Here is a 12,896-nt window from a genome sequence, read left to right on the forward strand (position 1 = left end):
GCACCACCAACTTCGAGGACCTCTTTCCCCCCCCCCCGCCACCAACACCAATGTCCTGACACCTCAGACATTTGTGTCTCGCCACACTAGCAGCCCTTTTTCGATACCCTCTTGTGCCATTAGACACCATGAATCCAAGCCGATAGCATTCAAGTGGACACCATCCTTTCTCCAATACTCGCCCTTTCCGGACTCTAAGTCCACGTGGCAAATCACAAGAGCCCCATTTCGAACCATAAAACGGGAAACCGCCCTGTTAACCTTTATTCTTGCCCTGTTTAAACCCTGTACTGACCGTGCCCCATACCAAACTTTTCTGGGAACGATATCCGACCAAATCACCAACAAATGCGGAAACATAGCCCACAACCGTAAGACATCAAACTTGATGTCGTTGATCAACTCCCTACAAGGGCGTTTTCCGAGATCATTGCCCCCAAATGGATCACCAATAAATCCGGCGCCCGGTCCAAACGGCCAAACTTGTGAAATTCCGGCAGAAGCTGCTTCCAGTACATTTCACGTTTTCCGATCCATCGAATGAATGCCGAAGACTTCTCCACACCAAGTTGCCTCCCTTCGGGGCGAACGTCCGCTCGTACTGCCACCCAAAAGACAAACGAGTGGCCCATAATCCATGTAAGTAAAGGCCTCTTCCCTGAAAAGAAAAAGACAACATACCAAAACATAATAACCACAAAGCAGAACCCGATCAAATCCTCTCCCAATTCAAAACACCCTTCAGACCAATGACGGGCGAATATAAGACCTGAACCTCACGGATTCCCAACGGCCGATCCTACGCACAACGTCCTGCCCTAAACCTCGCCTGGCTGCCTCTGTAGCTGCACCTATTCTAAACGAATGCCCCGAAAAATTCTTGGCCGAAATACCCCCTTGCATCAAGCAGCGCTTAAATATCGTAATAAACTGATACCTAGATAAAAATGAACCATCCCAGTGTAACAACAATGGCTCACTATCCCAAACCACACCCCTTGAAAATTGCTTAAAACATAACACGGGGCATAACGGGGAACCAGCAACTTCAAAGAGAACTATTTTACAACCTTTTCCCACTAAATCCGTTTTTGATCGACGCAACCAGATCACCAACCTATCTCCCTGCAAAACCACATCACGGCCCAGCAAACCCCCTTTTTGATGTCTGGAGGGGCTGACCAATTCGCCTAAACGAAAAGCCCCAAAGAATGCCAGAGAAAATGCCAGCTTAAACAGGATAACCTCCGATTGGCTAGAACAAACTCCCGGCAATTGCTTGCCTAAGCTCAATAAAATTTCATAAGACACAGGGCGTCGCCCGTCTAAAATTTTCCAACCTTTTTGCCACCCCTTCATCACCTGAAGGACCATAAACGATTTAGTTACATCACGTAACCCCCTAGATTTAAATCCAAATGCCAAACCAGACAAAAAACGATTAACTTTAGAGACCTGCCACCCTGAATCCCATTTCAAACCCAGGAGCAACAGCAATTTTTCGTCGTCCTGTACATCTGCCCCAATAGACGACCCCCAATCCACCCAAGTCTCCCATGCCTTAACATAGTGTGACCAAGTTCCCGGTGCCAGGGATCTAGACAGTAACCCTCTTACAGCCCCAATGGAAGATTCCATAAGTCCTCTGGGCATGACACTCGCATGAGATCCACTTGAGACACGATATCCGGAGCCCGATCCCTCTGTGAACAAGAAAGAGCATCAGAAACCAGCAAGTTGTTAACCGGCCGAAATTCAGCAGTGACCCATAAGTTACACCGCAAACCTGTCCAGACCACATGTTGTAACACTCTCAGCAATGCCGGATCCGCAGATGACAGAGAGTTTATGGCTTTCACAGCCCCCTCTGATTCACAACCAAAACAAATCTTCGTGTTACGAACTTCCGCTCCCCACAAAGACAACGCAACTGCAATGGGGAACACCAAACACAGCAATCGATTAGAAGATAAACCGTTGCTAACCCACAACGGCGGCCACCGACACAATAGCCAACTCTCTTTGAAAATCAAACGAAAACCATGCTCGTCAACCGGGCCAATCCTGAAACCCAAGTCCTCTGCAGCCACCACCGGTGAAATCCATAGTGACCTCCCATTATACGAATCCAGAAAAAGCATCCAAACTCTCAAGTCATCTTTCAAGGCCTTCCGAAGCCTGATAAAATGTGACGGGGCCCGAACCCCCACTGTAGCCAAAGACAACCTGCGACAAAAAGCCCTACCCATCGGCATGATATGGCACGCGAAATTCAATTTCCCCAGCAATGATTGAATTTCACGCAGCGTCACTTTCTTCAACTCATAGACTCTCTTCACCTCCGTTCTCATGCCAATCAATTTGTCCTCAGGCAACCGGCATTCCATTGCAGCCGTATCAATCTCGATGCCCAAAAAACTCAGAGACGTTACCGGACCCACCGTCTTGTCAGCTGCTAACGGAACGCCAAACTTTCTTGACACACTCTCCATCGAGTGAAGCAAAATTGAACAGTCTGCGGAGTGCGCTGGACCAACAAACAAAAAATCATCAAGATAATGAATGCAGGACCGGAGTCCAGACACATCCTTTACCGTCCATTCTAAAAACGTACTGAGCATTTCAAAATATGCACATGACAGAGAACACCCCATCGGTAGACAACGATCTACATAAAAAACCCCGTTCCAGAAACACCCTAGCAAATGCAAACTATCTGGATTGACAGGTAGCAAATGAAACGCGGCCTCAATATCGGTCTTAGCCAACAATGCTCCCTGCCCACAACATCTAACCCACTCCATAGCTGTGTCAAATGACGTATAAAGAACCGAGCACAGCTGTGGGTCAATTCCATCGTTAACCGATAAACCTTTTGGGAACGAAAGATGGTGAATTAGCCTAAATTTGTTAACCTCCTTTTTGGGCACTACCCCCAAAGGAGAAACTCTCAAGTCCTCCATAGGGAGAGACTGAAATGGACCAGCCATTCGCCCAAGTGCCACTTCTTTGTTCAATTTTTCCGTGACCACTTCAGGAAAATCGTAGGCCGATTTTAAATTCTTTTTGGACCACTGCACCTTAACGTCCACAAAAGGTATCGAAAAACCATCTCTAAAACCATTTTTTAAAGTCAACGCCGCCTTTTTGTCAGGGTATCTATCTAGAAACCACTCCATCTCTGCCAGACGCACTGGCATCACTCCTTTTGTCAGATCCGTCTGATCCTTTCTGTTTCCCTCCCCTAAAACATCTCACTGCCCCGTGAGTACCTCCACATGATGAACATTCGTGCTTAAATTTACACTTTTCTCCAAACCTACAAGTTCCCTCGTTAAAAGCAAAACACAGTCCCTTCTGCATGACCACCGAGTGCCCCGACTGCCCTGAACCCCCGGTGCCCCCAAGAAATGACTGAGATCCTTGACTTGACCTGACTGGTGCCGTCACCCTCATCCACAATGAAATATCCTTGTGATCCCAACGGATATTTGGACGTACTGTTGTGAATTCCGTTCTCGGACTCCCTCCTGTGGTCATGAATGGTACTTTGGTTAGTTTTGCTCTTGGACTCTCTCTGGTGGCTTCGAGCGGAACTGCTGGTCACTGAGGTTGGCTTTATCAGCTGCTCTCGTTTATTGCTATGCTGGCTTCCCTATTTAACTCCACTCAGATCATTACTTCATGCCAGCTGTCAATGTTTCAGTATTGGTTCAGATCTCTCTTGGACTTCTCTGAGGACCTGTCTACTCCAGCAGAAGCTAAGTCTTTGCTAGTTCATTTGTTGTTACTGCTTCCTGAATATATTTCTTAGTACTGCTAATTTCTAGTCCAGCTTGCTATCTGATATTCCCTGGCTAGCTGGAAGCTCTGGGGGTGCAGAGTGGCACCTCCACACCGTGAGTCGGTGTGGGGAGTCTTTTGCTTACTCTGCGTGGCTTTTTGTAGTCTTTTGTGCTGACCGCATAGTTCCCTTTTCTATCCTCTGACTATTTAGTGAAATCTGGCCTCCTTTGCTAAAACCTGTTTCATTCCTGTGTTTGTGACTTTCCTCTTAACTCACAGTCAATATATGTGGGGGTCTGCCTTTACCTTTGAGGAATTTCTCTGAGGCAAGGTAAGGCTTCTATTTCTATCTTTAGGTGTAGTTAGCTCTAAGGCTGTGAAGAGGCGTCTACGGAGAGTTAGGTACGCTCCACGGCTATTTCTAGTGTGTGTGATAGGAGTAGGGTTTGCGGTCAGCAGAGTTCCCACTTCCCCAGAGCTAGTCCCGATTTTGAGTTTACTCATCAGGTCATTCCGGGTGCTCCTAACCACCAGGTCCATAACAACGTACTGCTTTACGTTGGCAAAATTGTTCATCATATCTAATCCACCCTTGACCCCCATAAACCCTGTAAGCCTCCCCGATGATGTCTAAGTAACAGAACAAGGGGGCACAAGTCTCCGGTGATTTTTCCCCTATGACACTGGCAAAAATTGCAAAAGCCTGTAGCCAGTTAGAGAAAGTATGTGGGATCAACCTAAACCTTCTCTTCTCTTCAACCTCTTTTTTGGAATCGTCCCTACGGGCTTTATCTAAATTGAAACGCTCCAATGGGAGCAGTGAAAATATTTCCACGTACTCCCCTTTCCATATTCTCTCTTTCACCTCAGGTTTCAAATGGGCCCCTAAAGGCCCCTCAAAACACACGTATACCTCCCCTTTAGCCGAATCATCTACCCGTGCCGAATCGTCTATATCTTTTTCCCCGCTTACCGCCGGAGCCGTGATTACCTGCTGCGACACCTCGCTGCCTCCCACCGATGCTACCCCAGTAACCATTGGAGCCCCCTGCAAAATACTAGATCCTGCCCTAAAAGAGTCCCCGACTCCATCCGCCTCCGGAACCCCCCTATCCCGAGCGTTACCCAGCCAAGCCGATAACGGCGACGGTTCAATCTGTCTACTCCTCGTCTCCCAAAGCTGGAACAAATCTTTTAACCCTTGCATTAAAATACCCGCACCAAAACTAACCCCCCCACAGAAACCTCCCCTCTACTCGAATCAACATTAGGGGTTAGTGATGGCAATAAAGAAGAAAAATCGGCACTCTCGCCTGGCTGCCTGGGTGCTGTGTTCCCAGCAGCCGCTGATCCTGCATCCAGATGAAGTTCTTCTGTTCGCGGTCCTCCTTGGCGGTGCGGGCTCGCGTTCCCACGAGCCTCCGTGGGCCAGTCCTGTGATGACGACACGCTGGTAGGACCCACATAGTGGTCCCGTTCCACGGAGGGGCCCCGCGGTGGTTCAAGGCATGCAGCGGGATGACCCTGCTCCACTGATCTGCCCCTGATCGACAAGTAACCCCCCCTGTTCTCTAACCCTCCAGCCCCCCCTTCAGCCCGAATTGCCTCCGTACGTGCCCCCCCTGACTGGATCCCCAGGGGTCCGGAGGAGCTGCAGCACTAGATGAGCTGCAAGGGTTAACAGCAGCAGCAGCCAGCGAGTGGGCGGAGCTAAGCCAGTGCTCCTCACTGACTTCTCTGCGCTCTGGGGCCTGTGCTGCTGCCGCCTGTGTGCCGCTCACCGCCGCTCCGGTACCTGGCTCCTGCTCCCTGGACGTCTCCGGTAAGTGGGCGGACCCCCCTAGCCGCACCGACAGTGGGGGCGCCCGCCGCGCAGGCCCCCGCCCGCTCCTCTGTGCCGACCTCCGCTGCAGAGCCGGGCCCGTTCCTGGTTGGGTACCCGCTGTTCCTCTTCCAGGATCCTGGGCCACAGTAGATGAAGCAGGCCCTGTAAGGACGCCTGCAGCCAGCCTGCTCCCCTGGTTCTAGCCGCCTCACGTAAATGCTGTAAAATCGCCTCAACCTCCATTGAAAGTAACCCACAGAGCTTGCTATTGCTAAGAGGGGCACCAAAATGGTTGCTCCTCTAAGATGGGTGCCTCCTTTTATAGTTGACCCCCCCCCCCCGTCGCCCCCTCCCTCCGGCCCACTTCACCTCCTAACCAATCCGTGAGCCCCAATTCAAATAAAATTGCCTCTTCACTCTACACTATCACCCCCTCCTTTCTGTTCACTCCCTATAGGCCCACTCAACCCTGTCATGCAGTCCTCCCTCAAAGGCCTGCGGCCTAGTACGTCCTCACTGGAAAAACCTACAAACTCTTTGGAAATGTTGTCCTATTGTCCCTGACTTTGTGGTTGATTTTTTTTAAATATGTTTGCAGAATTTTGTGTTGACATTTTTTTTTTCTCTATTTATCATCCGCAATTTCTGTAGATTGAAGGTTTTGATTTTTCCTCCAATTCCTCAACCTGGAAAGATGTTTCGAAACGATTTACAGGTAAGAGTTGATTGTAGTAAACCACTTTCATAAGTAAGATATCTTTCATTTTCCATGTAATATGTACACTTAAAAGACTGCTACATTTTCTATTCACAAACTGTGACCTTATAAACTGTGTATTTCTGCACATAGTAGCAGGAAAGTAGAGAAAAAAAGTGTTGTACCTTAACCAGAAACCGGCACTGATATTACATGAACAAAATGAAACACCTTATTAAATAAAAGAAAATAGGGATTTTTGTGTATTCACCGTAAAATCCTTTTCTCCGAGCCACTCATTGGGGGACACAGGACCATGGGTGTTATGCTGCTGTCTCTAGGAGGCTGACACTAAGTTGAGACAGAAAAAGTTAGCTCCTCCCCTGCAGTATACACCCTCATGCTGGCTTCCAGAGACCCAGTTCAGTGCAAAAGCAGTAGGCGATTAATAATATATAACGTCTGTTATGAGAGAAATTATTGTAAAGTGGATTTATAATGCTTACATCCTAATGTTTATCTCCTCATGTTTCTGTCTTGTCTTTGTCTCGTCTCAAATCAATCAGCATTGATTTCCCCTATATATAATGCTTTGTTATTGTTGATATTTGTGTAATTCTTGTACATTCAACACTCCCATGTTGGGAGACCATTGTGTTACTCTTTAAATAAATAAAATTATTGAAACAAAAAAAAAATAATATATAACGTAACATTAGAGTATAACATGTCAGAGAAAGTCAAGAACCAAAAGAAAAATGAGCCGTAAGGATAACAGGGTGGGTGCTGTGTCCCCCAATGAGTGGCTCGGAGAAAAGGATTTTACGGTGAGAACACAAAAATCCGTATTTCTCCTTCGCCACATTGGGGGACACAGGACCATGGGACGTCCCAAAGCAGTCCCTGGGTGGGGAACAATACAACCAAATAACTCTGTGTACCATCTGACTATACATGCACGACGGCCGCCTGCAGAATACGTCTGCCAAGGGCCGCATCCGCTGAAGATTGAGTGTGGACATTGTAGTGCTTTGTGAAAGTATGCAGGCTAGACCATGTTGCAGCCTTGCAAACCTGCTCCGCCGTTGCCTGGTGCCGAATGGCCCAGGAAGCACCCATCGACCGAGTAGAGTGTGCCCTAATCCCCGCCGGGATAGGTCTGTCCCTGACCTGATAAGATTCTTGGATAGCTGATCGGATCCATCTGGCTATAGTGGTCTTAGACGTGGCTATACCTTTTCTGTGACCCTCCGGGAGGACAAAGAGGGAGTCCGATTTGCAGAAGGGAGCAGTCCTAGAAATGTACCTCCTGAGGGCCCGTACCACATCCAAGGTGTGAAGGGCCTTTTCGACCCTATGTCTCGGCTGTGGGCAGAAGGAGGGAAGAATGATATCTTCATTAAGGTGGAAGGATGAAACCACCTTAGGGAGAAAAGCCGGAGATGGGCGTAGGACTACTTTGTCCTGATGGAAGGAAAGGAAGGATGCCCGGCTGGATAGCGCGGCCAACTCTGAGACGCGACTGACAGATGTTGCTGCCACAAGGAAAGCAACCTTCCAGGAGAGGATGGTCAATGAGACATCCTGCAGAGGTTCAAACGGAGATTCCTGAAGGACGCTCAGGACCAAATTGAGATCCCAGGTCTCTAATGGCATTCTGTAGGGTGGTACCACATGGGAGACCCCCTGAATAAAGGTCCTGACTTGTAAGTTAGCAGCAATCTTGCGTTGGAACAACACCGATAACGCTGAGATCTGACCCTTGGGAGAACTGAGCGCCAGGCCGGATTCCAAGCCGGACTGGAGAAATTCCAGAATGGAGGGAATTGAGAAAACGAGAGGAGGATGGCCATGGAGCCTGCACCATGAGAAGAAGGCTTTCCAGGTGCGGTGATAGATGCGAGCGGATGACGCCTTGCGAGCGCTGATCATGGTGGCGATGACCTGCTGGGAGAAACCTGCCTGAGTTAGGATCCAGGTTTCAACAGCCAAGCCGTTAAACGTAGGGCCTCTGAGCTCTGGTGGTAGATCGGTCCTTGGCAAAGCAGATCTGGGCGGTCTAGTAACCGCCAGGGGACGTCGGATACAAGGTGAATGAGCTCCGCATACCATGCGCGACGTGGCCAATCCGGGGCGATAAGGATCACAGGAACCCCCTCCATCTTGATTTTTCAGATTACTTTCGGCAGCAACGGAAGTGGAGGAAACACGTACGGGAATTGGAACCGGTGCCATGGGGTTATCAATGCGTCCACCCCTGACGGACTGGGGATCCCGAGAATGTGCTATGAAGTTGGGAACCTTGGCGTTCAGTCTGGACGCCATCAGGTCCACATCCGGAGTTCCCCAGCGAAGGCAGATTTGTTGGAAAACCTCTGGATGGAGTTCCCACTCCCCCGAGGCGAGACCCTGACGGCTGAGAAAGTCCGCCGCCCAGTTCTCAACACCTGGAATGTGCACTGCAGAAATGGTGGAGTGGTTGGTCTTGGCCCAACGGAAAATGTGGGAGACTTCCTGCATCGCCGCCCTGCTGCAGGTGCCCCCTGATGGTTTATGTACGCCACCGCTGTGACGTTGTCCAATTAAATTCGAATTGGGTGACCCGCGAGCATGAAGTGAAAGCGTCTCAGGGCAAATCTGATAGCTCGGATCTCCAAGATGTTTATGGGAAGTTTTGACTCCCGCATCGACCAACGCCCCTGGGCAGTGTGATGGCGAAACACTGCTCCCAAACTGAGGAGACTGGCGTCGGTAGTCACCACCAGCTAATGGATCGGGAGAAAAGACCTCCCCTGGTTGAGAGATGATTCCAAAGTCCATCATTTGAGCGCTTGCCTGATCCGCGGGGGCAGAGGACATGGCCGGTCGAGAGTTAAGGGACTCCTGTCCCAATTGTCTAGCAGGGCCTGTTGTAAGTGACGGTGATGCAGTTGAGCAAAGGGAACCGCTTCCATTGCGGCCACCATCTTTCCCAGGATCTTCATGGCGAACCAAATGGACTGCGGACAAGGGCGACTGAGCGTCTGGGCTCCCTGTTGAAGCACTTGGGCCTTGGACCAAGGAAGTAAAACCAGCCCCTTAGACGTGTTCAGGATCATGCCTAGGAAAAAGATCCGTCGGGCTGGAACGGGGGAGGACTTGTCCAAGTTGATTAACCAGCCCAGGCGCGAAAGAGAATCCAAGGTAATGCGGACGCTTGCTTCGCAGGCATGATAAGACGGACCTTTGACCAGGAGGTCGTCTAAGTATGGCAAGACAACCACTCCTCGGGAGTGAAGAATGGCCATGATAGCCGCCATGACCTTTGTGAATACCCTGGGCGCAGTGGCAAGACCGAAGGGTAAGGCCGTGAATTGAAAATGGTCCTCTTGGACAGCGAAACGGAGGAACCTTTGATGTGGCGGGAAGATTGGGATATGAAGATAAGCATCTTTGATGTCTATTGATGCTAGGAACTCCCCTCTCTCCATTGAGGAGCTGACCGACCGGAGGGATTCCATCCTGAAGTGCTGTACTTTTACGTACTTGTTTAGGAGCTTCAGGTCCAAAATGGGGAGCACCGTCCCGTCCTTTTTTTGGCACAACGAAGAGGTTTAAGTAAAAACCTCTGAATCTCTCGTGTTCCGGAACCGGAACAATGACCCCGTTTTGGCGGAGGGATTCGATGGCGCAGTGAAGAGCGCGAGACTAAGCTCCCGAACTTGGGAGACGAGAGGGAAAAAAACGTGCTGGAGGGGAGGCGGAGAATTCTATTTTGTAACCAGAAGACACCAGGTCTCTGACCCATTAGTCGTGGAAGACGGAAATCCAGACGTGTTGAAAAAGAAGTAGGAGTCCGCCTACTTTGGTGGTGTTGACTGGAAACCCCCCCGGGTCATTGTGAAGGAAATCTGGAAGGTCTTGTGCCTCTGGTTCTGGGTTGCCTAGGTTTTCCTAGCCAGGACTGATTCGGCCTGTAAGAAGGCCGAGAGTCTCTGTCTGTGGGCATAGAACCTTCTGATCTGGACAATGCTGTGGAGTTGGACCAGAAAGGGCTATTGCGAAAGGGGCGAAAACGAAAATGTTGTTGGCGCTTTAGGCCTGTGTTGAGGGAGGAACTTGCTTTCCCTCCTCTAGCGTCGGAAATAAGCTGGTCCAATTTTTCTCCAAACAGACGTCCGCTCTGAAAGGGAAGGGAAATAAGAGACTTTTTTGAGGAGGAATCCGCACGCCACTCTCTAAGCCAGATAGCGCTGCTAATGATGATGGCGTTTGAAGCTGCAGTTGCCGCACAGTCTGCTGCGTCTAATGACGCGTACATCACATAATCTCCAGCCATAGCAATTTGTTTGGCGAGATCCACTGTCTCAGATGGAAGGGCCTGATCCTGAATGGATTTTGCAAGAGCATCTGCCCGGAAAACCATTGCTTTGGCGACCCATGCCGCAGCGAAGAAAGGAGATAGGGAGAAACCTGAGGCTTCATACACTGAGCGCGCCAGAGAATCTAACTGGCGTTCTGTGGGATTTTTAATTGAAGCCCCATCAGGTACTGATAAAAGCGTTTTGGTAGCCAAACGCGATATCGGAGGATCTACCAGCGGTGGATCCATCCAATCCTTGACCAGATCTGCGGAAAAGGGATACTTTGATTCCAGGGCCTTTTTACCCGTAAAGCCTTTATCCGGTTGCTCCCTGTGCCGCCGAACTATCTCTAGGAAATCTGGATGGGAGGCGAACACCTTATCTGATCACTTGGTTCTCGTAAAGGAAACTGCGTGATCCGGAGCTGAATTAGGATCATCATCAACCTTTAGCGCATGATTGACAGCCTCAATGAGGGAGTCAACAGTTGATCGAAACTCCGGAGAATCCGGGTCCAGGGACGCCTCAGACTCATTCTCAGAGTCGTGATCGCTTCAAGTCCCTGGAGAGGGTGAGCGAGAAGTGGAGCTACCAGAGGCTGAATGGCATGGTGAATGCTCAGGAGAGGTAGTGCGGATCCGTTTTTTGGATACCCGTACCTCCTTCAGGTGAGAGCGGCCCCTGCTGGCCGTTGATTCCCCTGTTATAGAGGGGTCTCTTAACCTAGGAAAACGAGCGCCCCGCTCCCCAGAGGGGTCATGAAGGGATTCAATTGCTTTGGCTAGCGAAGCCATGGATTGTGACAGTGACGCGGCCCACTCAGGGGGGCTAGATACACTGGGATCGGTAGCGGCGGAGGGCTCCTGGGCACATTGATAATCACAGGCAGGGCAGAGAGGGGAGCTTTGAGGCAGAGGGTAAAGCTGCAGGGAAGCACGTAGTGCCGAGTCCTTACCCAGGTCCTGTGCCTCGCAATCGGATAGGTGGCGCTGAGTGGGAAAACCTCCGGAGCTTTGTGGAAAATAAGCTGGACGGAACTGCATGTGTAGAAGGAAGATGTCTGCTGAGAGTCTGTGGGTAGTCTCGCAGGGAGCGAGAAGCGCCAGAAGCGTGGGCGGAGCCGCTGGAATGATGTGGGCGGTGGGCAGAGCCTACCGGGATGCAGCCTACACTAGGCCGAAGCCGGGGACTAAATTTTTGGCTTCGGCCGGCGTGCACCCACGGACCGCAGGTAAGAGTCGTGGCGCCCTGGGAAGAATCCTACCGCTACGGAGCCCTCCAAATATCTGGTGACCACCGGAAAAAAACAACCCCTAGTGCACTTACCCTAAAATGAAGGTGCCCGGGGTAAATAGGATGGTGCAGGGTTGGGGGAGCCTCCATCCACCATCCCATAAAAAGGGGGGTGGAGAGGAACCGCCCGCCTCCTTCTATCATCCGCTCTTTTTCAGTGGTGATGCAGTGGGGGCTGCACGGACGCCACGGTGGAAGAGTGCCTCTGAACAGCCGAGGGTAAGACCTGGTGGGCAGGGCAGATGTCCGTCAATAAGGCCTGGCTGCAGAGGAGGATACTGGAGGTGACACACCAGTGCTCGTCTGTAAAGTAGGTGGGAGATCGATGCCCTTGAAGGGGCCCGTCGCCCCAAAGGTCAGCTCAGGCAGTGGCATCCCACGTCGCAGGAGAGGATACGGAGAGGTAAAACTCCCATGCTCGCCTGTTGTTCGTTCGGGGAGATCGGAGCCTAGAAAGGTTCCGTCGCCCCTTCGTCCAGAAAAAAGGTTTAAATCAAGTGTGCCTCCTACGGACACTAAGCTTGAACTGGGTCTCTGGAAGCCAGCATGAGGGTGTATACTGCAGGGGAGGAGCTAACTTTTTCTGTCTCAACTTAGTGTCAGCCTCCTAGTGACAGCAGCATAACACCAATGGTCCTGTGTCCCCCAATGTGGCGAAGGGGAAAGTAGCATATTTGGCACCAGTAATCTCCACCACTGAGTGGACAGAAAAAAATAATACATATACAGTACAGACCAAAAGTTTGGACACACCTTCTCATTTAAAGATTTTTATGTATTTACATGACTATGAAAATTGTACATTCACACTGAAGGCATCAAAACTATGAATTAACACATGTGGAATTATATACTTAACAAAAAAGTGTGAAACAACTTAAATTATGTCATATTCTAGGTTCTTCAAAGTAGCCACCTTTTGCTTTGATGACTGCTTTGCACACTCTTGGCA

General features: G+C 50.2%; 1 protein-coding gene across 2 annotated transcripts in view; it reads left to right on the top strand.

Moving 5' to 3' along the window:
* IL13RA1 (interleukin 13 receptor subunit alpha 1) overlaps window positions 1–12,896 on the top strand; it is a 246,363-nt gene that overhangs the window by 212,902 nt on the left and 20,565 nt on the right. For both annotated transcript variants that reach the window (XM_077285355.1, XM_077285356.1), the window contains exon 10: window positions 6,263–6,326. In XM_077285355.1, the coding sequence (XP_077141470.1) occupies window positions 6,263–6,326 (64 nt within the window). The remainder of the gene's footprint in view (window positions 1–6,262; window positions 6,327–12,896) is intronic.

The sequence above is a fragment of the Ranitomeya variabilis genome, chromosome 2 (assembly GCF_051348905.1).
Source record: "Ranitomeya variabilis isolate aRanVar5 chromosome 2, aRanVar5.hap1, whole genome shotgun sequence".
NCBI classification, from domain to species: Eukaryota; Metazoa; Chordata; class Amphibia; order Anura; family Dendrobatidae; genus Ranitomeya; species Ranitomeya variabilis.